The sequence below is a fragment of the Nyctereutes procyonoides genome, unplaced genomic scaffold (genome assembly GCF_905146905.1).
Source record: "Nyctereutes procyonoides isolate TBG_1078 unplaced genomic scaffold, NYPRO_anot_genome, whole genome shotgun sequence".
In the NCBI taxonomy this organism is placed as follows: domain Eukaryota; kingdom Metazoa; phylum Chordata; class Mammalia; order Carnivora; family Canidae; genus Nyctereutes; species Nyctereutes procyonoides.
The window spans coordinates 44993825-45021805 of NW_026575049.1; the positions used below are offsets into that span (position 1 = coordinate 44993825).

Consider the following 27981-nt stretch of genomic DNA (forward strand, 5'->3'; position numbering starts at 1 on the left):
GGGTGAGCAGCAAGGGGTACGTAGCAGTGAAACGCTTTCTTTCTAAATTTGTCTCTCTGATGTGGACATCGTCTTCCCAGGAGTAGAAACATAAGCAAGTTTCCTATCCTCTTTAACCTGTCCCAGCTTGTCATTAAATGATACAACAGAGCGTGAAAATACCGCAGAGGTCTATATTTGAATTCAGACCTGCCTGGACTGCGGAAACGGCCCACCAAAGAGCCTGGTCCAGGAAGGAATCATCACAAAGATAGCGCTGAGATATAAGAGGAGTCCAAGGGGGAATTTGTAATGTGGATATTCTGATCCTATGCTCTCAGGAATCTGTCAAAGCTTGGAGACTGACAGCTATGATAAAAATAAGACAAAGTTATTTCCCACTTGCCAGATCTTAGCAATGGGGAGGGAGCTTTCTATCCAGGGTGGCATGGGCTAGTGTGGTCCTTCACTGAGTGCACAGCACCTCATCCATCTCAAGGACAAGGGATGGGTACCCAGTCTGTCACCTTCAGTGGTGAAGCCAGGACTGGATTTCAGAACAAGCACCAAAAAGAAAAATACAAGCATATTTAATTACATAAAAACTTTAAAACTTCTCTTACTCCCTACTATAAACAAAACCAAAGACAAATGAGAAGGTTTTTAAGAACTGCTACATACGACAGAGGAGTTAATATATATTAGAAACAAGGCACATGAAAAAGACCAACACTCCAATGAAGCCACAAAAGTAGAAATATCACTAAAAGTATAAAAGATGTTCAATTTTCATAGTTATCAAACAGAAGTTGAGAATAAAGGAAAAAAGGCATGTGCTAATAGGTGGTAGGTTAATTTTCTGGGAGCACTTCAGTAATAGTAAAAATTCAAAAATGTTAAAAAATTTAAATGATCTTTTAATTGTAAGTGTCTGCTGCCAGGAATTCATCCAAAGGAAATCATTGCTCACATGGCTGAGAAAAAGGTGCAAAGGTCCTTGTTACAACAAACCAACCATTAATGGAACTACATTTTAAGCAAATCACACAAAACAGATGACCAGGCAACCCACAGAGAAGACGCAACCTCTTAATGGACGTGGGACGGTAACAACAGCTACACTGAAGAACATTTAATGCCAGGGCATCTTACAAGCATGTTACAAAGAACATACTGTTGGGTCCATGCTTCGCATGTGAGAAAACCAAGGCTCAGAGAGGGCAAGCAACTTGTTCAGTCACCAGCCAGTGAGTGGCAGCACAGGACTGGAGCTGGCTCTATCCGAAGCCGAAGTCCATGCTCTTGATCCCACCCCTACTGCCCCTCTGCTTCAAATTAAATGGGAACAAGGTCATAAAACAGAAGTTTGTCATGGTCTCATGCTTACAAACTCCCGAGCGCTCGATGCAATGCCACTGAGGTGGCCCGGCCCGCTGCGGCCATACCGCTAGTCCTCCTACTGATTGGAACGGGATGAATCAGGCAACACCAAGTTTAATGTTCTTGTCAGTTATTTATTGTCATTCTAAAGACTAGCACATTTACAGCATACATGGCTTTGAGCTAAGAATATATAAAACAGTAACTATATGTTTATATATATTAATACTGCCCACCCAAAACAAATAAATAAAAGTACTTGAATGCACTAAGCTTGGCAAATACAATTGTGTGGGGACAAAACTGTATTATACAATATTTGTACATTTTTAAAGGAAACCAAAGGCAACTGTGCTGCACGTGCTTACACAGAATCCATGTCACGTCCCACGTTCCTAGTGGGTCTCCACGTTTCTTTTGAAAGGAGGGGCCTTCTCAGGAACACTGGCCGGAACCTGTGAAGCGGCTTTCCTTGTGCAACCGAAGCTCAAGGCTCCGGGCCCACAGGAGGAGCCCCGGCCACCCCGGCGGGCAGGAGCCCTGGCGCGGAGCAAGCGCGGAGGGCGTGAGGCCCCGGGGAGGCTGAGCCAGGCTCTCTCGCCGCAGCCCGGCCGAGCGCTCACATGGAATACTGACGCCTCCACATTTTCTACACGATTAGCCAAGTCTTAGAGTTTTATGGTGATCCTTAACATGAAGCCAAAGTCGTTAAAATAATTCACATAATGGTGCCACATGCAGAATTGCTAACAGATGACTCAACATTTGCTGTATTCCCTTTTGATAAATGCAGGTACTTAATGCTCTTCAGACCAAAAATAAAATAAAATAAAATAAAATTCTGGAAACAATATGGGTAACATTTAATTTAAAAAGACAAGGGAATTTTTTAAAGGTAGTGATGTTAAAACAAGAAAAGACGGAAATAGGTAGATGCTAGAGAAATTACAAATTAAATGAAATGGGGGAGTGGTGAGAGGCCCAATCAGCCATACTGGAAACTGTCTTTGAGCGGGGTCTAACACAGCAGAAGGTGATACCAGCCGCTGCCACCTCTGCAGCGGGGTGGTGGACAGCAGTGTCTGCGCGCACTCTCCACAGTGAGCCAGCTGTGGGAGATGTGTGAGCTGTGCCATCACTCCCTGCTGCGTCCTCCATATCCTCTCACACCCAACCAGGGATCAGGAGAAGTAGGCTCTGTCTGAGAAGGTAGGGCCTGGAGGGTCATCCATCCAGTTCCACCCTCACCTGCACCTACCCCTCTGGGTCCCTGCCGGTGGGTGGCCTTGCCTGGGCCTCAGCAGCCCACATACATTACATGTTTCCAAGTGGCATTTCTAAAGGAGCCCACGAATAATACCTCAAATTTAGATGTAGGAATTTCCTAAATCATTAGGATCAGCATCATGGGTATGTGCCACATAGATTTCTTTTACAGCCTTTTAAATAACATGTAAACATAATCATCATGATAAACTGATAAACATATAAACTAAGAAAAAAATCTCTGCTATGTGCAGATAAGACTCATCATCATCTTATAATAGATGACCAGACATAATTTTCTATGAAATTCCTAAGTTTTATGGCCCATTAATCCCTTTCAAAATCTCACTGTAGGAGATAAATCCAACTTTCTCAATAGTCATCTTACATAAGAGAATGTGAAGAGGACTGTAACAAGTACTGCAAACCTAAGAGACACTTTCATCAGACAATTCAACATGATTGCATTGTCTTCTAGAAGACAATAAATTGGGAAACCCACGAAAGGACATCTGTTCTGAAAATATTTAGGCTTCCAGCACCTACACACAAAAAAATCCCCCCTTGCTATCTGAGAGGCAGCAGACACCTCATGAGTGAGGGGGTTCTGGAGTGATGGAAGGAGGGGGCGTGTGCAGGACCAGCCCCAGAGCTGAAGAGAACAGGACAGCTGGCTTCACATTCTCCAGCACACACCCTGTTCTACAAGGCATCAGGGGCAGAGCTGGGCCCCACTGTGGGAGCCACTGTGCAGAGACTACCTTCCAGTGAAGTCTGTTCTCAGGCGTTATTTAGTGACCCTCACTTCACCTTCTGATTTCACCTGTGCCGTTACAGATGGGACAATTCATTGGAACCATTTGCTCTCACTGCACGAGCTAGAGCTGGCTTCTTTCCCAAAGCTTGAGTTAACATTTAACATCTATTGGTCTGCCCAGGATCCAATAATTTAATATATTATTTACTGTTTTACATTCAGAGTTTTTAAAAGTAGACTGTAATTCAATGCTCAATTTTGAGTTACTCAGTAGAAAAATACGTTAGGTGTGCAGCTGCCTAAGTGGGCATTTTAAAAAGTCTTTTAGCATTTCAGACATATCTAGCTTGATTCATACAGGGAACTATCAATGATATCTGTGTGGTTATGGCTGAGGCTATTTAAATGGGCAGTCGCTACAATCCACACTACTGAGCCAAACATTACCTCCTATTAATTCCAGTGGGAAAAAACATGCTCCATAGACTTTTTAGTGAATTTTTTTTTAAAACACAAAAATAAAAACCAATCCTTCAGGTCTTCGTGAAGAATTCATATATGACACTAGAGGGTACCCACATTTAGTATGTAACAGCTAATTAGAGGAACCGTGTGTTCATGTTTCAACTTTTCCGTAAGTCCCTTCGGGAGGCCTGTAATGCTTGGGGAAAGCCTTCAGCTGCAGGGAATTAAATGCATATTTGCGACTTCCAACATTCTTCATTGTATTTTCTCTTCGACAACCCTCACTGGGGAAAAAAACAAGCACAAGAAATGACAGCAGTAAAAAAGGAAAAAAAGAAAAGACTTAAACTAAGATGAAATGAGTTGATTATTTTCATAGCATTAAAAAAAAGGTTGATTAATTCTAATGGGTGCTGGACTCATTTACAACAATACGCACGCAAGATGGCAGGCTTCTGAACGAGGAAGGCAACTAAGAAAAGCACAGACATGGACACATGCTGGATGGGATTGCGAGTCTGGCATTTCCAGAGGCAGCGCTATATCTAAGTAGAAGCAAACTTCTGTTTTTAAGTGGAAGGTTTCCATGAATGTCATGTCTAGTAATCTGAGAATTCTTTCATAATGAGCAGTTCAAAGGTTCTGTGGCGTCGCAAATTGAATAGAATGAGAAATAGTGCTACTCTTACCAAAGCTTTCAGGAGCTGCATTTTTCTGTAGTAGCAATGGCTATTAATCACCTCAAATTCAAAATGTTCATTTTCCTTGCAGAATTCAGAATGTAGCAAAGCCATCTGGCTGAGAAGTCTGCTCTAACATGCCATCCCCACTGAGGAGATAGCTGTCCTGGGTGCAAAGCAATCAGGGAGCCCATGCAATGGTGGCACGGTGAGTCTGCACAGCTGTCTGGGCTACAACAATCATGAAGGAGTGAGCCCAGTGAGATCTCCCCATGGCAGTCTTCTCCAGGTGGGCTGTCCTCACTGTGGTCACCTCTCATAGGCAGGCCACTAAGCCAGTGAGAGCCCACAGGTGCCCTTCCCTACTGAACCCGCTATCAGCATCATCCCCAGCTGTACTGGATGGAGGGTTGTCATGGCAACCCAGCAGGCACAGCAAATGCTGAACAGGAGGATGAGCCATCAGGCAGGCCTCATATTCCCAAGTGAGAGCATCAGGGGAGTTCTCTGGGAAATGATCTGCTGTAGACATTAAATTAACAGGCAAAAGCGACTCTAAATATAAATGACTTCCTATAAGCACAGTAGAACTTTACATTTTTATATTATTCTTAGACTAGCAATTAAATCGGCTAGTTATCAAATTTAGTACAAAAATCCCCATTATGAGATGTAAAATTTGGAGTTACCAAGAAAGAGTGAGTTAAAAAAAATATTTCAAATTGTATGAAGACCATTATGTCATGCATTTTAAAAAAATATCAGTGGCAATTGCTCAAGCCTTTTAAAGTGAAAATGACAGTCTCATTATCAACAACATGTAAAATATTTTTGGTACGACAGTAATTTTATTCAAAAGGTAAGCTCAGGTATTTTAGAAAAGTATCCACCTGCTTGTCATTAAATAATTTAGTAACTCAGCAAGGCTTTCTTGTTACCAGAGCCTCAAGCCCTCAGTGAGACAGGTGTCATTGGAGCTGAATGCCTAGGCCATATGAACAGGGAACCCTGTAGGGTAAAGGATGATCATGTTTGTCTAGCATCCAGTAATCAGATAAAAATATAATCTCATGTAAAGCAGAAGCTATAGGTTCCTATGCACAGTTAGTCTGACTTTATCTTTGGAAGCTCTCATGTTATCAAACTATTTCAGATATGGTTTCTCTATTTATATAGAAATGTACACACTTTTCAAAGGCCATCTATCACTAGTAAATGCCAAACTGCTTTGAGGAGCACAGAAGAATCATCTGTCAACTTTGCCATTATCTTTTATTTACACATGGTAAAGAAGCTAATTATGGGTTTAACTGACTAAATAGGTGACACACGACATTGTAATCAAGATTACCCTTTCCATGTGATTTAGTTTTTAAAGCAAATCGTACTTACTTTCCTTCAAATGTTTTTGAATTTACAAAATCTGACTGCTGAGGCTGATGGCACCCCAATGCTGCCATGACTTATTTGCAGGAGCTTGGTGCTAGGGCTTGAGACTGAAGTGTGCAGAGGGGAGAGGGTGTGTCCTGCTAACTGGCGTTTCCTGCCACAAGGGCCAGCCTGCTGTCCTAAGGTAGAACACTTCTATCCACCACATCAGCTGCATAGTTCTTGGGTGTCAATAGCACCCATTGAAAAGGTCTTGGATAGATTTTAGAAAGAGGGGTTTAACTATTTCAAAGCTCCATGATTTTTTTTTTTATTCTATAGGTAAATTATTTCTTTTCAAGGACATCCATTTTTTTGAATGAGAAACTAGAATGGAAACCCAGATGACAACTAATTTTGAGGACTCCTCTGATTCTCCCTTTCTGGTGTGGATCTTCCACTTTAGAACTCATGTGGATACACTGGGATCTCAGTGATCCTGAATATCTAGTGTTGGTGGCCACTGACAATGTCCCACCTGCTGCTAGCATCACTTCAACAGCAGCCTGAAAACCATGACCAAATACCAGACTTCTCTTTGGTGATTCATCCTTCCCATGTTTGTTTCATCCAGCCTATTTTTCACTAAAGCAGAAAATATTTTCAGATATATATTTAGTCTTATTTCCTAAGTAAAAAGCCTTAGTGATGCTAAAACTCAGCACAAAGGGTGAGCATACTGGGTCTCTTTCCTCAGACGGTCTGAAGAAAGGTGGCAACAACAATCAGAGTCTAGGCTGATCTCCTGGTGTTCTTTCTTGTGCTGCCCTCATGACCGGACAGCTAGAATGACTGCCTTTTGGCTCAGCCCCTGAAGAGAAAAACAAAGAACTTTATCTTCCTCCTTTCCAACTTATTTCTCTGTCAACCTAGCAGCCAAATCTACACAGGGCAGGAAGGCCTGGCTGGCACCATGGCAGCGAGGAGCAGGCTGTGGCGTCCACGAGACCTCCTCAGAGGGGCCTCTCTAGTAGCCATGCCCTCCCTTTGCTGGGGGTGGAGAGGTGGTCCCAGGAGGAGTCTCAAGGGACTGGGACAGAAATGCCCACAAGTCCGGGTAGCGGCGGGGGGCACACTGTCTATAGTCAAAGGGCCACCCTCATCGGTGCATAGTCTCTGCCAGGCCTGGAGGTGGGCACAAGCACGTGTCACCACCGAGGGGCTTCAGGGGCACTTGAACCAGAGCAGGGACTGGGAGGCCGTGGAACAGGAGCTGAAAGGGCCTGTGAACTCTACTTTCTCCCTTTCAAATAAAGGATCTTAAACAGTCTTCAGGTGCTGATGCATGCGCCCCAAAGTGAAGGAGGCAGGAGGTGAACATGCCTCTCAAGAATCACGGATCAGACAGTGACGAGTGTTGTGTTGCTACAACTTAACACCACCTATCACTGGGCATCCGGTGAGACTCCCTACTGAAGGGTGTCAGGAGCTATGCCACAGAACGGCCGCCTCAGGTGTTCTAGAAGAGACGCGGTGGCCACATGGCACTCGTGAGAAGACTACAGGTAGGAACCCTGCCCTAGGGCTCCTGCAGTGCTCAGGGGGTCTAGGAAAAGAAGGGCCTCCCAGAGTATGAGGAGAACAGTCTTAGAATCCTGAGTCCAGCGTTTGTCATTCACTGCTAACCACTTCTACCATTCCTAGAGTCTGATGTCAAACCAGAGAAGTCCCAGAGTAAGTTCTTGATATCTTGAGGGAGGAACAGAGGGGGCAGATTTTGTGGTGGATTGGGTTTGTGTGTATAGTTTCTGGAAAAGACAGATTCTGTAAATTCACTCTGATTTTTCTAGACTGGTAAAAAGAAATCCACTTTCATAAAATACTGTGCATGGGGAACCAGCTGGCGGTCAAAACCAGAAGCATGGCATAGTTTGAACTGGAAAACAGAGAAGCCACTGAGTATTTCTTATACAGAATCTATGGCATTTCCACCTAATTTATTGTTACCATTACACACGTTCAATTACTCTTCTGCCAAATGTGAAAGTTAAGGTTAAGAACCATTCCATTTTCTGGGCATTGCCACATTAAGTGAAGAGTGCTAACAGCACAAATCCAAGCATGTTCCATCTATCACAAGTGCCCAAAGGTTAGGCCTCCAGTTTTGGTTCATTTTTCTTTGATTTTCAAAATGATCACTATTAACCACATTTGATTTGGCAGAGAGAAAAGATGTCTGGACTTTAATCTGTATTTCAAGATGCGATTTTTAAAATGAAAAATACTGCTTCATGAAAAATAAATGTATTTAACAGCCTTTTGTTACTATACGCACTAATTTCTGTAATCAGTTTAGTGATCCCTAAAGATCTCAAAAGTCACATGCAGCATGTTATTTTAATGTGCCTGACTTGGTACAACGTGCTACTGCAGTCACAGCGTTGTGTCATCTCAGACTGGAAATCATAAACACAAGCGAGGAATGTTATGATTCTGCAAAGTGTTTGCTACTGTGAGTTCAGGGACTACGCTTTGAAATGAAAGCAGAAAGTACATGTCCTATTAAATAGGTAGATCTAGATGAGCCGGTTATAAAGCATCTATCCTTTTCATTTCTCTTCAAAAGGAAAGGAAAGGTTAGCGGTACATTAAAGAATAGTATCAAATACACAAACTCTCTTCAGACAGAACCCCTTCTCTCGGAAACAGGGCACAGGAGATATACAGGTAATGAAGATTTGTACATCAGAAGGTGAGAGATTTGGTACAAGTAACTCCAGGCCAGCTAAACAATGCAGCGACAGGGCACTGTCAGAATGTGTTACAAGCTCTGAAAACTCGATGGAATTTAAAAGAACGAGTCCTCTTGGTGAAATAATTTGATGGGTATTTACAGTTCAGAACAACAGAACATCAAACTGTAAGGCATGAAATATTTCTTGGCAGACCACGCTTTGACACATTCCTTCTGTCCAGTTAGGGACACAGGTGGCTGGACATACTCTGGCACTTTTGTTTCTCTTGTGACTTAGTACTGACTTTTCGCAAGGATACTCATTTGCAACGCAATTTGGTCACCAGGTAGGCTATGCTCAGGAAGAGCCACACAATCAGTAAATTGGGGCTCAGAGCTAACAAAGGGATGGAACAGAGGAGGCTGGGGTCTAGTCTTAAGTCTCGGATGGGCACCAGGCCGCTCAAGTTCTTCTGGGTGACTACCTCCCGTGTTCCAATGCTGTGAAAAGGAAAAAGTTTGGGAGAAAGGAAAAGAAAAAGGCAAAGGAAATAAAGAAAAAAAAAAAAAAAAGGAGACACATGCAATGGATTGTATCAAAAGTATGGAAAAAAAGAGGAGAACCAAATGGTAAGGTATAAAAAAAAAAATGGGATGGAGCCACAACAGAAAGAAAAGGTGATGTGCAGAAAAGGGTGTGGAAGGGATACCAAAACAAAACCAGCACAGTCACAAGAAGAAAGGAGAGAAAGAGAAGTGAAAATAAGAAAAAATACTGTCGTCTACCGAAAACAAACACATGTAGGTTGACTAAATGGTTTTCCATGTTCGCCCTCTCTCGGCTGGCCAAGCACAACTCCATGCTGCCCTGCCATGCTCTCACATGCTGCCAAGACATGGGTTTCCAAAAGCAAGCTGAACATGAAGAACCATTGGGGGAAGGGTGGGGGTGGTTTGACCTTCTCACAGATGCCTGAGCGGGGGGCCGTGCGGCCGACTTTGCCAGAGCTGCCTCTTGATGAACCACTCAGACAATTACCATTTGCCTCAAGACCAGTCAAAGGCAGAGCCCTCCCCAGACTCACCTCGGCTGTCAGGCTAAGCAGTGGCAGGGCCTGAGTTGCTGGTGGCCCTGAACATTCAAATTTACTAGTGGGCAGGGTGATCCCCAACAATGGAATCCAACCGAGCTCACATCAGAAATTTTGCAATTTTCCCTTTTGGCACCACAGACAAAATATACTGAGGTGACACAGCTCTGGAGCCACATCCTCTATGAATGTCACCAAAGTGGCAACAGTGACACAGAAGCAGAGATGCTGGGACACAGCAGGTGGCCTCTGAGGATCCACCCAGAGATGAGTAGCATGAGGTCCTCCCTCAAGCAGAATTCTCCTAGGCTTTCCCAGAGGAACCTGGAAGGCCTGGAATGGCACTGTTCAGGTGTGCCATTCTGACTGGGGACACTTTCCAACTGACTGTCACATTCCCAGCGATGGCAGTCTTGGGGGGATGTCACTGTGGCTACTTAGCTCACTCTGTGAATGTCTCAGCCCCTGGATTGGGGACAGAGAGGCACCATGAGTGGTGTGCTGGCATTGGCTCCAATGTCACATCGCCTCTTAACTCCATGTTCCGTGGTGTCACACTGGTAGCCTGAAATAAGCCCCAGTGGGAGTATTTATGCCATAGAATCTGGCAAACACTATAGATCGGGGCTTTTTTTGGTGGTGGTGGAGGCAGAGAGCTGGTTGTTAAACATTTGTTAGCACAGCACTGGCCACTGCTCACCCTGGGCCTTCGAGAGAAACACAGCCCGAGTGTCAGCCCTTACCCCACCCCTCTCTCCGCCCTACACCCTTGCCTGCATGCTCTACTCTTCCATCTGGTAAGATGCAAGCGAGAAAGCAAGAGAACCAAAATGCATTCCTCCACTCAAGGCATGGCCAGTATTTTCTGCGGCCTCCTTTGGGCTCCCGGCTGAGCCACAGGTCCTGACCACAGCCAGAAATACTGGCTAGTGTCCCAGCCACCTCAGGTTTGCTGTCTACGAACAGATGCGTGTCTTCCCCACAGGGAAGAATCCAGAAAATCACCTTAAAACAATCAAACACGGTGATGGCCTGAGCTGCTACATGGTCAGGCAGACAGGTGGTAGTGAGCATGGAGCCCCGGCTGCTAGAGCTACTGGTTCCTGGGGGTGGGTGTAGGAGGGCCGTGATAGAGCTTGGTTCTTATGTAATAATATCTTACATGATTATTAAGTAAGATTATATGTTTACTGCAGAGATTTTAGAAAATTCAGAAAAACAAATAGGAAACGTTAAAAAGACTTTCATAATTGGACGTGGGTGGGTCGAGGTTTAGAGAGGCAGAGGGAGGCCCAGGGAGGAAGGTCTTTCTCTACTCAGGACCTCAGGGTCCTCACCTGGGACAAAGGAATGCAACACTGACTTTACAGACTCCGAAGCACTCTGATGAGTGATAGGCACGACAACACCCAGATGGATGAGCAGGTGCTCAGGATAGTGGGCAGGAGTGTGACAGTTTGTATTAAAAGCCTTACAAAGATGTATACTTTTTTTTTTTTTTTAAGGTGTATACTGTTTAACCTAAGGGATCGATGCAGCAAATGTGGACAGGAGGATACCTAAGGGTATTCACGACACCCTGGTTTGAGGTGCTAAAAACTACATAGAGCTTATTCAATGACAGCAAACTGGGGAATTATGGTGTGCTCAAAATGGCAAGGTCTCTGTTAACCTGAAAAAATGCCCATAAAACAGGTAAATGAAAAAAGTAGGCAAAAATAACAGGCTAAAATTGCACATGTAACTGCATCTGTTCATGCATGTATGTGTGTTGTGTATTATTCAGGGACTGGGTAACCAATGTGTGTATTAATCACACACCTACGTGACTGTATATACGTGTCTACATCAGGAAGAGTAGGCGTCACACATTAGCAGTTACTTGTCCAAAAGTGGGAATATGGAGGATTTTGAGGTGAAGGTGTGAGAACAGCTGGTATAGGGGCTTATCCATATTTTTAAATTTTGCTTCAAGGAATATCCATTTCTTAGGTGGTAAAGGGCTGTGCATGTTGAAAACCACAGCGGTTTTCTGTGCACATGTGGGCCCCCACACACAGCCCCAAGGCAGGCCATGGGACAGCAGAGGTGGCTGCCCGTGTGTCTTTCTCAGGAGCCCCTTTCTCCCTGTGCTCAGATGCAGTCAGAATGAATCCTTGTTCTCATTGAATTGGTTTTAGAAGCCAGGACTGGACAGATGTCTACACATCAACTGCAAACACCACAGCCTGGTCTACTGAGTGGACCTGATCCTAATCGTTGCTCCAACCACCACAGGTATCCCCTCCCTTCCATTTTTCGTGTTTCTTCTCTGGTGGAGGCCTGCATCTCACCAAGGTGGTTCCTCCCAGCACCCTGTCGAGAGTCTCCACTGCTTCCCTGAGGCTCAGCACAGGGAGGACGGTGAACTTTCTCCACGTGCATACATAGAAGCCCCGAGGTAACAGAGAGGTTTGGATGAATGTGGAAAGAAAAAACAGGGACAACACGATTCCACTTCTACAAAATGCTATTATCAAGAGGCAGGAGCTCAGGCATCACTTTGGTGGGTTATTGTGAGAAGGTCAAACGGCAGAAACATACAGAAAGGATAAGAGAATTGAACGCTTCAAAGAATTTGGTGAGAGGACAAATGATACAGAACATTCAGTAGGAGTGACTGTTGGAAACGAGACTTGGACAGCATTGGTGGCTACATTGAAGGAGACGGGAAAACCAGGTTTCTTATCCTTTCTTTTGGTATGTGAGGTAAGGTGCTCCCCAGCAGTGCTTGAAACAAGGCATCGATCAACAGTAGACAGTTTTAGTCCTGGGTTTCATTCTGCAAACACGCCTGCTGCCTCAGAATCAGAACATCATTAGGGTGAGGTCGCCACGGCACACGGACAGGTGGGGGGCTGCTGCCGTTACCATAAGACACTCATTTGACACTTTGCTAAGAGAAGCAAACTGTGTCGATGGCTAGAGAAGAAGCGGAGCAAACCGGTGCAACCTGCAGACGCGTTTTCTTCACTCAAGTTTGGAAGGAGCTAAGAGGCATGGTGGAAGCAGCCGATGCCTGCTGAGGAAGCTCTGGCCCTAATTCTCACCCACAGCAAGGCAGGGGGCCGAGGGAAAGCCACGTGCCAGACCACTTGCACACGGCTGCACACGACTTCCTAACTCCTAAGCTCGCCCCGAGACCACCCGATTTCAGAGCAGTCCTGCTCATGGAGACTGCTGGCTCTCTAGTACCCCTTGACTTAAAAGAGAACATGGTCTCAATGTGAGACCATCGACAGTTTGACTTGGCAGACATCAGTGAATTTTCCCAAGTCAAACTAGAGCATGCCAGCTGGAGTCAAGGGGACCTGGGCCGGGGGCGCCCCGGCAGGACCGGCTCATCTGCAGTTTACACGGAGCCCGGGGCAGGCGGGGCGGGCGGCGGGGGCAGCGGGACTCACCTGCGCATGCACTCCAGGGCCTGGGTGAACACCTGTGGAGCCATGCCGTGCTCGTGCTGCAGGATCAAGCACTGCTCCAGCGTCACCGACATGGCCGTGCGGTCCTTGGCGCTCTTGCAGCTGGTGAACCGGACCCCATTAAGGCGGCGGCAGATCTGCAACAGGAACACAGGCTGTGCTTAGAGGGAGACTCCAAACAACAGCTTTGGGTGGGACACAGGCTCCAGGTGGCCAAGGGTGGCATTTGGCAATGCCAACTCCTCAGGCCGGCATTCCCTCCACTTCCACGTCCTGCCAGAGAAGGCCGCAGAGATGACATCACTGCCCATGGGATGGCCTTTGTCCCTGGCCATCCCTCCTGTGACTCCCCCTACCACAGGCCACTCCGTTAAGGCCTAGGCTCCCTTCTTTTCTGGGGTATCACCACCTGTCTGCTGACCTTACCAGCTGTGCCTTCTTCCAAACTGCCCAGGCCATCTCATCACATTCAGAACTTTGCTGCAGGTCCTGGGCAGAGGAGGGCAGCAAAGACCAGCTCAGGAGGTCAGAGCAGCTCCTGGGATGTTCCACCCTTGGCCAAATCTCCAGGCCTTTCTGGAAGGCACAGCACAGACCCACGGTCTCTGCTCTCTCCTCACCTGCACAGATGGGAATAGTTCAGAAATGCTTCCCCTTAGTCTCCTCCTGACCACCACGCTCCACAGGCCCTCCACTATCCACCTCACTCAGGGCTGTGCATGGGGACAGGTCAGTGCACTTTCCCCTTCACAAGCAGAGGAAGTGGGAGCTCACAGTGGGGCATCCTCCAGGCTGAGAAAAGGCCACCCCAGGGCACCTTCTCTCCCCACAGGAAGGACATTTGGGAGCCTTTTCTTTGCACCACTAGATACAATTCTAGGTACCCAGTCCCCATGGACAGAAAGCCCTCGAATGGAAGACTGTTTTTCTTTTTAAGTTTACAGCAACTTCATTTGGCAACACAATCAGATCTGAGCTGATGTGAGACTACAATCTTCATTTATCCCACTTTGTATAAACATTCATATTTCTCAATAAAGCAATATTAATGAGTTTGTTTCAGAGGGCTGCTCCAGACACCTCTGGGTCTGTTCAATCATATGTATGCCACATCAAACATAGGTGATATGCACTATATTACACATATGTGCACCAACCGTGTACCATGTCACTTTCTTAAAATATGGAATTCCAAAACATCTACCCACGAGAGCTTCACATAAGGGCCTATGAACCTGTATCAGGTACCGCACCTCGAGAACAATATTGGTATTCAGTGAAAAATCAAAACTAGATGACAGTGGACTCCAATAAGCCATCACACTCCAGAGCAGTATCAGAGCCCCTGCAGATGGCCCAGGAGATGGGACCTGCTTCCCAGGCCAGCAGAGCCAAGAGGCGCAGCCACTGCCAGGAATGCCACTAGAGAGAGCACAGTGTAGTCCTAAGCACGGTGTTTAGAGAAAGACAAAAGAGAAAAGGCCCAAACAAGTTTGGCCAAGACCATCAGGAGGAAGACAGGCTTCTTTTGAGAGCAAAAACAATTTTTACAGGAAAGGAAAAAAAAAAAGGACACTAAGCATCCCCTAAACTCAGCAAAGAGTGATATAATCCAAATGCATAAAACCATAGCTGATGAAGGGAGAGTGCACGTGACCTGCTCACTGAATTCTACAGGCTGCAGAGTTCATGATCCAGACACATGGCACAAGCCAGAACCACAAATAGTTTCAAAAAACGCTTACATTCAGAGACATGGTATCCAGAACATCAGATTCCAGAAGGCAGGCAGAGGTGACCAGAGGTGCATTCTTGCACAAGAGGGCCATCTGCAGTGCCAGGCTCCATCCTCGAGGGGGCCATCAGCCAGCTTTGGGGCTCTGACGGATCTCCCCATCCATGGAATGAAGGCCTAGACCTGACCAATGACTAAACCCGAACTATTTAGTCAGGATTTATACACAGAAATGAAAATAAATAAGATTCAGAAAAGGAGGGCAGCTCTGGTCAGACTGGGGATGGGCGGCCTTGATAGCTGAGTGACTTGGCATTGCACAAATACCTCTCTCCCCAGGGGACCCTCAAGGGGAAAATACAAGAGGTGATGTGTCCAGGGCCTTTGAGACTTTTCCACCTGAAAATCTATACCTTGAACCTCTGCTGGGAACAGAAAATGTGGGACTGGATGGGCTGCTTTTCTGACCTGGCACAGGGGATTGGTGGATCACTACAGTCTAGCAAGAGGAAAAGAGAAGCACACTTCCCAAACGGGGTACGCACGGGTCTCAGCATCTACTTACATCTGTAAGGCCATCTGCGTACTTGTACTAAGGAGAGTGAATCAGGGGGTGCTGCTCTGGGCCACTGTGGGGGGATCTGGCTGTGTCACCTTCTGTGCCACATGAGGAAAGGCTTGCTCTATATCTGAATTCTTGCAAAGATATCTGTGTAGCAGGTTTGTCATGGCCAGCCAAAGGATTTTAGCAGTCCCCAAAAATATACTAAGAAAGTAAGGGGCTCCTCTGCCTGCCGAGGCACCCCAGCATGCATGAGCTCACCCTACACTCTATTTGTTAGGCTTGGCCTGAGCAAACAAGGGCAGATGTGACCTCAGAACCAGGACAATATTTGAAAAATGAGGCCCATGAATCCCCTCAAGCTTCTTGTCACTCAGTGCTTCCAAATGTGTTCTGTTGTGAAAAGATTCCAAGGGTAGCCTAGCCCAGAAAGGGAGCTCCTCAGGCTGACCTATCCCACAGTTTTCATGAGCATGAAGTCTTAGCAGCTGGGGCACCTGTAGGCTCAATGAACACATGAATATACAGAGGGGAACATCCACTTGTCACAGCTGCATCCGACAGAAAGGCATCAGTGGCCACAGCCACTGACAAAGGCACAAAGCGGGGGCGTGTTCAAAGAGAGGGCTCCATGAAGACAGGCTCTCAAACACAGGGTCTACCAAATAGCTGGCAAGCACCATGACCAACTGGACTGTCTGCTGCCATGGAAGAGACCCAGGGTTGAGAGGAACACGTTCATGATGAAGAGAACAGGAAAGCTCTAGAATGAGTAGCTAAGGAAAGCAATGGGGGGAAGGAAGAGGGTTAGACAGCCTTCCTAACTGCTGCCTGGGCTCTGCAAACCAGGGGATAACCAGGTGTGAGTGGGCAGTGTGGTGTCTACTCCTCCCCCAGGGGCAGAGTGGCAGGTGTCCATTCCTCCCCTGCGCTCAGGCCAGGCTGGGAGCTGGAACGCCATATGGGGATCACTCGTGCTCCTGAGTCTATGTGTGCAAGTGCCCACACCGGACAGGTCAGTGCTGCCGTGGAGACCAGTTAAAGTCACCTCTGGACAGGGATGAGTGAATGGCTAGCTATGGACCTCTGCAATTACATTTATGAGAAAATACTGGAAGTACTTGGGAAAAGAGATCCAAACTGCAATATACAAAAAATAACTGTAAAGAGACTAGGAAGGTCACCATGGTCTACTGCTGAAGCTATTAGAAGAGGCAGTGAGTTGTAGCTGCTATCGATTGCCCAGGCTTCTGGAGGTAACAATTGTCATCAGCCTGCTTATTAAATGCCCCAGGGGACAGAGTCTGTGTCAAGCTTCTCAGACTTCAGACAGCCCTAAGTAATGAACTCACAGGCACCTCTCAGTGTCTTCCAGAGTTTGGGACATAAGTTTTTGTGGAGAAATTTGTTCTCTCGACTCCTGGCTGCAATTGTGCTTTATTATCATAATTATTATTACTGGCAGCAAGTGCAACAATAACGTTCTTTTCCTCACTATGACAAGGGTACTACCTCAGCGGCTTGCCAGAGAATGTCGACATTCTTATTCTTCCTGGCGTGAACGTTCTGGCCCAGAAAACGCAACAGCTCCGGCAGGCACGTCTGGCTCCGAGATCGAGGTAGACCTGCAAGACAGGGGGAGTCCATGAGAGCTGGTGGGACACCCAGGACCGCGGCCTATTGAAGCCACTGTAGCATGAGCCAAGCTGGAAGTTTAGGGTGACTTAAGCAAGAAAACGGGGTACGCTTAGAGACTGGCCTTGGCTACTGGCATGGGTAGCACTTAAATTACTTCCATGCCTCTTACGGCTTCCAACCCTGGCCACCTAGGGAGTTTCTGGAACTGCTGATGCCCACCACTCTGGGGTGGGGCCCAGGCATCAGGACTGTCCAGGCTCCCCAACGAATTCCAGTGTGTGGTCAGGGCCGGCACTTCTGCGGTTCCCTGGGGAGATGGAGGCTGCCTGCTTGTATTTCCGCCTGTCCACAGCGATCCGTGATGCGTAGTCCTGAGCTGCTCCTCCATCTCACAGCTGGTGTTTTCCTAGCTCCTTCCCCCATCACCCATCTCACACCTCTGCTGATCTCTGGGGCAGAGTGGCCCATCAAGGCAGTGCCATTTCATCACTTACTTGCCCTGACTGCAGCCCTCGCCACACTGAATGCGCCTCAGAAGTCACCAGGGACCCCTCCCCTTCCCCCTCCTTGGCACCCAGGTAACACTGCTGCTCTTTTGCCTGCAAGGACTCTCTCCCACCCTTCTGCTGAATCTTTTCTTCACAAGCCACCTCCGCACGGGGCCTTTCCCCAGAGGCTCTGTCCTCAGCCCCTTCCTCTTCACACAGTGACCTCAACCACTAGACAGCCCTGTTACCCCGTGCTGCTGACCAAGGTGGTGACAGGTGTGCCCCACCTGGCCTCATCTGTGCCCCCTGTCCCATATCACAAGGCCATTGGCACCTGGACTGCTCTCCTCGCCCCCCAGCCCCGCCTATCAGCAGTCACCAGGTCATGTGGTCACAGCCAGTGCAGGCCCTTTGTCTCTCCACCATGTGCCCATGGCTCTCTCCGACTATCTAAGCACCAAGCCTCAGATCCAAGCCAACCTTTCTGTGCCACCAATACTAATGCCTACCTCGAAGCATTGTTGTGGGGAGTCAGCGCAGAAATGTGCACCTAGCACAGCACAATGCCTGGCACACAGTGACCTGGGAATGCGAATGAAGCCTTTTCCCATCTTCCTCCTTAGGAGTCCCGTTAGAGGATGCGGGGGCTACCCAGGGACCCAGTTGGCCTCCTTCACCTGGGGAGCCCCCTCATGGCTGGGGCAGTGCGAGCACAGAGAGGCAGAGTCCATTCCTAACCAGGCAGGGTTTGGTTTCATTTGTCACTAGGTCCTGTGGTGCTTTATCCCGGGCAAGTGCTCAGTAAATACGAAATCATGAGAGAATTCTCCATTTACAGATAGTGTGGAGAGCCCTGGGCTCCTGCCTGAGTCCAGAAGCCCAAAGAAGGCTGTTTGCAGAGTGATGGCTGCTGTCACTCCATCTGCCTCCAGGGACAGCCGCACACGGGCCGGGCCCCCTTGCCTCCCACATCCAGCAGTAAGTATCTGCCTGGTATCTTACTCTAAATGCCACAGAGGGAGGTGTGTGTGGAGAGCTCACACCAGTGCAGGGCTGAGTGGGGTCCTGCCTCTGCGACCCCCCACCTGTCCTACCAGCAGGAGCACAATGCACATCACTGGCCTCAATGACACCAGTGGCTGGGCTGATGTATGAGAAAGCCCACATTATCTAGGTGGCAAGAGAACCAACCAGAGAAGAATCAGCACAGGCCACGCCTGAGGAAGCTTCTCCTGTGGGTGAGGATTCAAGCCAGGCAGAGTCTGAGTAGGTGACCAGGCTGCCAGGAAGAACAGGGAATCAGAGGAAGAACTGTGCCCATGGAGGCAGCATCTGGACGGTGGGTGAGCAGACAGCCTAAGCGGCAGGAAAGGCTCAAACACCCAAGGTGACACAGGATAGACAATAAATGAAAAGGAAACCTACCGTGAGTGAGGAAATACTTACAATCCTCAGGCAATACTTCCTTAAACTGCTCAAAGTAGGAATTTAACCGCACCAAACTTTCCACGTTGATAACTTCTTGTAAAGATGTATCTCCAAACCTTCAGGAGTCATATGGGGACACCATTAGTTACTGACACTTTCTTCTAGCATCAGCATCACTGCACTGAAGCTAACAATGTCGATCGTCTCAAGAGTTATTGTGCACATTTAAACTTTAAACCTCTTTCCTCCTCTCAAGCATCAGGCCATTTCTACTGTGTCTGTGACATGTATTTAAACATTAGCAGAAACCATGCATGTTTGTTACAGATGTGCCTAAAAGATAATCAGAACTCCATCTGTCCCCTAGTAAGGCATGCACAGAAACGCCTCATGGCCACTCACTGGGAAGCCCTTGTCCTCCCATCCTGGAGGTGCTTAGGAGACAGGGACAGCAATGGGGCTCTGGCTGGGGAGTAAGGACACAGTCCTGTACTCGAAGCTGAAGTCACTCTGCCTGCTGCCACGCCTGACTAGCTGCTCCTCCTGCCCTGTATGTGAGGCCCTAGCTCTTTTCTCTCCATGCAGCTTCATCCTGTGCACACCTCCCAGGTAGCCAGGACATGCCAGATGTGTAAGGCAGAGGCAGAGAAAAGTCACCCTTGAGGAAGACACAAGGTGGTCATTAACACAGGCAGGCTCTGAAGTCTAAGGCCTGGATGCCCAGTGCAGCTCCACCACTGCCCTGCTGAGTGACCTCCATGCACATCAGCCTCTTCATGGACCCGTGTCATCCTTTAGGACTCCCATCCACAGGACTCCGTCCTGTGGGTCCATCACAGCCCATCCACTCTGATGCCGGCAATGTTTTTTCCTCTAGGCACCTGCTCCCTTGGGGACTGCCCCCAAGACACAGCTGAGAAGAGAGTGGCCCAAAAGCAGATGAATGAGCAAAGACCTGGCACTCACCAAGTCTTCCCCATCCCCACTGTCTCATCCTCTCCACCTGCCCCTCTGCTGACTATGATATGGCCTTGCCTCAACACTTTCCAGAAACTGCTCTTGCAGTCAACAGGAATGGCAGCTGCCAGACACAGGAAGCATTATTGTCCTCCCTGGGACACCTCCCTGCCGGCCTCCTGATGCTGCCTACTCTCCCTGGAGTGGGCTCCTCTAGCTCTGGTCACACCTTGAACACATGCACACACTTACTTGCACACATGCGTACATGTGACTTCTCCTTGTTGCCTGGCAGGGGAACCTAGAGGGAGTTTACAAGACACAGGCCTTTGCAATCAAGGCAAGGCTCTCAGCCTCAAACACAGGCCTAACACTACCACTGGCCATCCCGGCCTGGGGCCTTGGCCTCGAGCCACCACATGGTTTCTCCCTACCTGCTTTTGTTCAGGCTTATTGGCCTGAGATGTCAGGCCTTCCCTCCACCTCTTCGTCTGACCAATTCCTACTTACTCTTTGAAACTCCGTTCAGCCATCATCCCCTCCAGGAAGCCCTCCCAGACCTTCTCCCTGGGTCTCCTGTTAGGAGCCCCTACTCCCTGCATTCATCTTCATCCTTGTGCCCACCATCTCTCTCCTACCAGCCCAAGTCTCTTGAGGATACAGACCACATCTGGGTCATCTTTGTGTCCCCAGCACCACACATAGAGCTAGGTGTACGGCTGCACTTAAAGAATGCTGGCCAAAGGAAGGGAGTGATGACAAAGTCTCTTCAGTGCTCAGAACCTGAAGAGGGCTAAGGACATTTTCTATATGCGGTAAGTGACCACTGCACCCACCTCTCGGCCAGAGTCTGCTGCTCATTGATGCCCACATTGAAAAGGACGGGCTGCACCCGCAGCAGCATGCCGCTCTGGATCTCCCGGGGCAGGGCGTCAAACAGGGGGCCCGGCAGAGGGATCCGCACGTTAAACCCATCCCTGCAAAACAGTGAAGACAGGCAGAGGATGGGTAAGGGCTGTGACAGGGGAGAGGCAGGAGAGGAGGCGAGTGAGAAGAGGAAAACCAAGCTGGCCTCGATACAAGAGTAGGGACTGGCCGTCTGGCTCAGTGGTTTCCAAAGTGGTGGCTCAGCGGTTTAGTGCCGCCTGCAGCCCAGGGTGTGATCCTGGAGACCCTGGATCGAGTCCCACGTCGGGCTCCCTGAATGAAGCCTGCTTCTCCCTCTGCCTGTATCTCTGCCTCTCTCTCTCTCTCCTCTCTGTGCATTCTCATGAATAAATAAATAAAATCTTTAAAAAAACAAACAAACAAAAAAAAAACCAAAAAACAAAGTGCTAGTCATGAATCTTTTAAAGGCCCGTGAAATTACTGTAGAAGATCAATGTTTTTTAACTGAATGAAAGGCAATAAAACAAAAATGAAAAGCACGTCACATGTAATGAACATAAATTAAAACACAGTGCTAGTTTTGAGGATTAAAAAAATCTTTCTACCGATTTCCAGTGATGACGGGCAGCATGTCAGTCGATGCATTAGAAGCGGCCTGAGTGACTTTGAAGGTCACGTTCCTCAGGTCCATGATCCCAAGGCTCATGTCCTCCAGCATGGCCAGCTCCTCACCTGGATGCAAGAGAGGGACGGAAGGCTGTCAGGTAGAAGGGACCTGCCACTCTTTCTGTGGGTTCAGAACGGCCACAGAGCTGGGCACAGACGGGAGGTGACAGGATCAGGCATGGCTGTGAGGAGAGAGGGTTTCTCTGAGCCTCTTCACCAGTGGACTCACTCCTCTGTGGGTAAGGCTGCTACTAAAACCCTGCAGCCACATCCAGCAATGCTGCTGGTGGAGAAATATGCCAGTCTCCAGCCCCCTCCTGGTGACAGACAGCGTGGGGAGAGAACCGGGCTGCACGGGACCTCGGAAGGCAGAGCTGGCACTTCAGAGATGGACAAGGATAGCCAAATAGCACACTGTAGCCAGATCATTCCACTCCACAGGGCTTGGTATTTATTGGATGTCTCATAACTCCAAAGATTGACAAATGCTTTTTAAAAAATTCCCTAGTTTTACCCTCTTAGAAGAAATAAACAGAAAATGAAAGAAGAGAGTCTTTTTCAAGAGCACTCGGGAAATATCTTTGAGATTTTAAAATATTCCTACCATTTGAACCAGAAATATTCCTTCTAATAATGTAGTGGCTGCAGAAATGGGCACACAGGTGCATACACACTTGCATGCAGAGATGTATGGCAGCACTGTTTTCATAGGAGTAATTCAGAAATGGTCCAAATGGCCTACAGGAAATTACTGCTAAATGATTATCAACCATCCTCAAATTAGAAAGATCTTTGATTGTAAAAACCAACAACAAAACAAATGAAGGGGTGAATGTGTAACTATACAGGACTTTCATTTGGTCCTTACACATTTTGATGATATCTGGATTTATTTTAATCAGCATGTACTGTATGCGTAGTCAGAAAAATGTCTAGGAAGAAAGAATGGGAATTACATATGTCCTCACTGCTTACGAACCCCAGGATCTCAAAAGTGTAGGGGGTGCCCCTGGAGTCTCACCGTAAGTGCTCAGCAGGCTCTCAAACTGGGCCAGCAGCCCGATGGTGTATAGCTGCCGTAGGAAGCCGTCGTCATGCAGGCAGTTCCTCAGCTTGATGATGAAGCCACAGATGAGAGCAGTCAGCTGTCGGGGAGACACAAGGTGAACAGGCGTGGGGGGCAGACATTTCCGAAGTGGCTCCCAGCCCATGCCATGCCCCTGGCCCCGAGTTTCTCTGCTTCCACTGGTTGGGCTGCAGCAGTACCTCTTCCCCTCCTCTATCTGGCATGTGGGGGGTGTTTGGCTCTGAGGCCATGCAGGCTACAGGCCATGGGGAGGCCACATAGCATTCTAGGCTTGCCACTCCTATTGCTCCCAAAGGCTGGTTTGGTTTTAGCTCAGCTTCTAACCCAAACTGCCTGGGCTTACTCCTGGGCTAGAACCCCCTAGAAGCCCAGAATTAAATCCCAACAGTGAAAATGGCCTATCTACTCACAGATCCAGACCAGCTCTGGCTGGAAACTGAAACAATCACAACAAAGAACAGAAATGAGAGAGAACATAGTCACCCCGTAAGCTACCTCAGTGGGAGATCTCCTGTGGGGATGGGCCGGCACAACCTCAGAGAACCAGCCTCTGTCACTGTGCACTTCACTAATGTGATACCTGCCATCTACCGAACTTGTGACATTCATTTGAGCTCTTCCCTTCTCCAAAACCATTATAACAGTTGTGCATGAGCAGCAGAACTAAGGCACCTGCTGTTTTATAAACAAGAAAACAGACTACAGCATTGGTATCTCCCTCACTAAACTTCTTTGTAAGAAGAAAGACAGCCAAGAGGCCTGTGCGGTCTGGAAGCCAGCACGCCTCGGGCGGGATCAGTGCCCATGCCCATGCCCACCACTTCCTCAGGGAGAAGCAAGCATGGACTCAGACCCTCTCCTAAATACTTATCAAGTAGGATTCCTCCCTTCGGGTAGAAATCTAGACCTCTCTATTAAATAAATTTAAGAGCCAAAGACAGGAGAAAGTGTTGCCATCCTTGTTTTTTCAGTGTGAAGTGAGAGATTTTTTAAGTCTGTGTTTTCTAGGGGCAGAAGGGCCTGTGGGTTCCCGCACACCACTCCCAGGGCTTACGGTTTGACAGAAGACCACATCGCGGCGGTACTGCAGGCTCAGGTACGTGGCTATGGTGGGAGCACTGTCCTGCATGAGCAGGAAGACCATTGCCTTCTTGGCCTTGTCACTCATCATGGCCACGCAGTCCGTGAGTGTGGTCAGCAGAGGGTAAAGGGCCTCGCTCCATTCGCCTGGTCATGAGGAAAGAGTCATTTGAGGAGGAAGATTTTAAGAGACAGGTTCTAGATGTTTTAGTAAGTTATGTGGCCCTACAGCCCTGTTGTCTCCCCCTCCCTACCCCTTCTGCATCTCATAACTGCGTGGCACCAAGTTCTGCCTGTAACCACCCCAGTCTTCAACCTTCTAGCCTGAAGCTTTTCCAGTAAATAACCAGCAGACCAACCGGGGGCCATTGATGTAGGTCTGGTCTCCCTTCCCTACTGGGGACTGTACACTTAAATGCTCAAGATTATTCCTTTTGAGGAAAATGACAAAGAAGCTTCTGCGAGTCACCTGCAAGTCACCACTGTTCCACCATCCAGGGAGAGAAGGGCCCTCAAAAAAGTGACCTGTTATCTTGCTTCTCCTGACCCAGCGATTAAGGCAGAGGCCCCCATCTTTCTAGAGCAAAGGACACCTCCATCCTTGTGCAGCTGTGTGCGGCTGTTACAGTCTCACTTCCCATGTCTGGAGGAAAGAGTGTTCCAGACGGTTTCCCAGGTTTTCCATTCTCAGAATATCCCTTGCTTCTGCCCACATTTTCTTCCCCACCCGCAAGACTGTCCTGCCTGGTACCCTCTATTTCTGGTTTAGTTTTTTTTTTTAGAAATACTAGGAAATTGTGACCCTGTACCAAAACAATTTTTAAAAAATAGAACTCAGGGTAGAAAAACAGAGTTAAAGGTATTTTGGGCCTTGGCTCTTTTTTGCTTTCCTATTTTGAAGGCATTTAAAAGAGAAAAGACATGCCCTCATCAGTTCTATTTATAACAGGTCACTAAGCCCAGAAATAGGCATTTAACCATCACCACTGGGTGAGCCTAACCACAGCAAATGTGGCACAGGTGGGGAGTGGAGCCAGGACAGCACACTCTCCCTTAGGATGAGGTGCGGGTCACAGAACAGCCACCAACATCATTGCATTGGGGAGAGGCCACAGGGCTGCACAAGCAATGCAGCTGCCAGAGGGTAAGCTCTGCCTTAAACAGAATCTAAAAAGCCAGAGAGAAGGGAGACTAGCTCCACTCCTCTCAAAATATATGAGTAGCACTTTGTTGAGAAACAAATTTAGATAATTGCCTGAAACTTGCAAAAGGACTTCCCTATACTCAGTGTTTGGTTAATGTAGATTTTCAAGTATACGTAGCCATTCAAAATTTAGAAATGATCTAACTGTATATAGGCACACTGCATATAGACAAGGATTTGTGTCTGTATTGCAAAAAAAAAAAAAAAGTAGGCTTAGATTTAAAAAGTCTACAGCAGAAAAGGTCTTAGCAAAGAACTCATAGTGACAGAGAACACTGGACCGAAAAGTGGACAATGTGAGTCTTGGGCCTGGGCTGCTGCTAAGTAGTGGTGGCCACGGACAAGTCTTTTGAATCCTCGGCTACATGGGTTCTTTCTGATAAAACGGAAGAGCTCTGCTAGTTAACATCTAAGTCTCTTTCTTCCTCTAAAAAATCTCAGAGGTCATGTTTTTGTTTTTTAAAGAACTCTGTTGCACACATGTAAATTTTATTCAGTGGCAACTATTTAAAAAGATCGATGGTAGCTTAGTTTTAATAGCCAAATAATTGGGGATGCATTGACTAAGTTAGTCATTAGCTAAGAAATAAATGCTTGTAGAACAAGTATTGCCAATTTTACTTTGCTTTCCCACTTAACATGCATGTACATATGCAATATGCAAATTATCATTTTAATCTGAAAATTATCAGAAAGTACAAGCAGTCTTAGCTAACTAAGCCAATCTCCATGCAATACCTGTTGACTTTACCTACTTCTCTCTCAAAAAAAAAAAAAAAATTCCATTTAAGAGGCTCCTGGATGGCCTACTTGGTTAAGTGTCTGCCTTCAGCTCAAGATCTCAGGATCCTGGGATCCAGCTCCCTGCTCAGTGGGAAGCCTGCTTCTCCCTCTCCCCCTCCCCCTCCCCCTGCTTGTGCTCTCTTGTTCTCTTTCTTAAATAAATAAAAATCTTAAAAAAAAATCCATTTAAGTATGATTTAGATTTGTTCCATTAGGGGAAAAAAAAAAAAAACAATCCTGAATAACAAATGGAAATAAAGGAAGAATGGTTAAAAAACACTGGGAGCTTGTCCTGGAGAAGAGATCTGGGTCTTGGTAGGAGATGTGTCTGCCATCTATCTGGAAAAGGCCTCAGACACGTCCAGAGTACAATAAGAGTGCCAACCACCATGTATGTAAAAACTGTTAGTGCGGGATCCCTGGGTGGCGCAGCGGTTTGGCGCCTGCCTTTGGCCCAGGGCGCGATCCTGGAGACCCGGGATCGAATCCCACATCAGGCTCCCGGTGCATGGAGCCTGCTTCTCCCTCTGCCTGTGTCTCTGCCTCTCTCTCTCTCTCTCTCTCTCTCTCTCTGTAACTATCATAAAAAAAAAAAAAAAAAAAAAAACTGTTAGTGCGGGATCCCTGGGTGGCGCAGCGGTTTGGCGCCTGCCTTTGGCCCAGGGCGCGATCCTGGAGACCCGGGATCGAATCCCACATCGGGCTCCTGCTGCATGGAGCCTGCTTCTCCCTCTGCCTATGTCTCTGCACCCCTCTCTCTCTCTCTGTGTGTGACTATCATAAATAAATAAAAAAAAAAAATTAAAAAAAAACTGTTAGTGCTTTATCTTTCAACTGTTTTCTCATTTAATCCACAGAGGGAGAATCATTAATACAGGTAAGGAAACAGGCTCAGGGAGGTTAAGTGTCTTCCCAGACACATTAAAAAAAAAAAAAAACTAGCATTTGTATGTGTCTAACTCTAAAACTCTATGTAATTTCTATTGTGTCAGGCTGTTTCTGCCAAGGAGAGAGAAGGGATTGGGGGCTGGAAATATATTCAGGGAGAATACGAAGAAAAACTATAATTAGAAACTTCTAGACAAAATGAATTTCAGGGACAAAAATGAGATTTCTGCCAGGACCTAGCTAAGTAAAGATATCAGGAAGTTAGATACGGTAACGGGGTCATATTCTTCTCCCTTTGTCAAGAAAATCTTGCTATAAAAAAAAAAATCAGCTCAACTAAACAATGTCCTTAGTGATGTAGCTGATTCACTTTAGGGGGCAAGCTCCTCATCTAGTTATTAATCTGTTAATGCTCACTGACTGGTGGCCAATCCATTGACCATGCTACTTTGGGTAACTCTGAAGAGCTTTTTCAAATCCATACTCTGCTTTTGCATTTTCTTCCTCATTAACAGGAGAAGAAGGGAGAGAGCGTAAGAGGAAGAATAAGAAAGAGTGAGAGAAAAAATGCATGTGTGTTTTAACTGAGATTAAAATATAGCTCTCCAGGAAAAGCCAAAGGAACTCTTGGCAGGGGGCCATTTTAGTCCATTGACATTAACTATGGACAAGGCACCAGTGCTTCTAGAAATGACACAGCTGATATAAAATTCATGGTGCTATATGAGCTGAGAGGGTTTTCTAAAACTGACAGGGAGAGTTTGGTTAATCCCGAAATGACCAGTTTGCTGTGCTCTAGATATAAAACAGGTGTCCTGCTACCTCCCATGTATATCCAGTCAGAAATAGGCAATCATCAGACTGATTGGGTAGCTTGTTTGGGGGGTATAAGCAAAAGCATATTATTTGGGGGTCTCATGCTCACTCTGGGGAACCCATGAGTCATAACCAGGAAATTCAACATGAACTAGAGCAGGGGTCGGCACCCTTTTTCTGTAAAAGGTTAGACAGTAAATATTTTAGGCTTAGAGGATGATGGAATCCATCACACCTACTTGACTCTGGTATTGCCCCCACAGAAGCAGTCATAGACAATATGTAAATGAGTAGATGTGATTTCCAATTAAATGTTATTTACAAGAACAGGTGGTGAACAGGATTTGGTTCAGAGTTGTAGTCTGCCGACCCCTGAACTAGAGCTGTAAACATTGACTTCTACATGCAAAGGCAGCAAAAAGATTCCATTTTTAGCACTATCTCCAACTGAGCCTGTTAGCAATACATAGTAAGAACTTTAAGCTGCATCCAGACTCAGAAGAGAGGATGTTGTGTGATTATGAGTGCTGCAATATTCGGGTGGCTACACCACCTCCAAGTAGTGCTCACAAGTTCAGGT

At 47.1% G+C, this 27981-nt stretch overlaps 1 protein-coding gene across 7 annotated transcripts in view; it reads right to left on the reverse strand.

The window, feature by feature from the left end:
- Positions 1-1472: 1472 nt before the first annotated feature.
- INPP4A (inositol polyphosphate-4-phosphatase type I A) overlaps positions 1473-27981 on the reverse strand; it is a 139534-nt gene continuing 113025 nt past the window's right edge. For 6 of the 7 annotated variants that reach the window (XM_055328121.1, XM_055328118.1, XM_055328119.1 and 3 more), the window contains 8 exons: positions 23685-23857; positions 22565-22688; positions 21483-21609; positions 20826-20966; positions 19051-19148; positions 16991-17103; positions 13164-13318; positions 1473-4131 (listed from right to left, as the gene is read on the reverse strand). In XM_055328121.1, the coding sequence (XP_055184096.1) occupies positions 3999-4131; positions 13164-13318; positions 16991-17103; positions 19051-19148; positions 20826-20966; positions 21483-21609; positions 22565-22688; positions 23685-23857 (1064 nt within the window). In that variant the 3' untranslated portion in view covers positions 1473-3998. Of the gene's footprint in view, positions 6767-13163; positions 13319-16990; positions 17104-19050; positions 19149-20825; positions 20967-21482; positions 21610-22564; positions 22689-23684; positions 23858-27981 lie in introns of all 7 variants that reach the window. The other variant, XM_055328120.1, reaches the window with a different exon arrangement.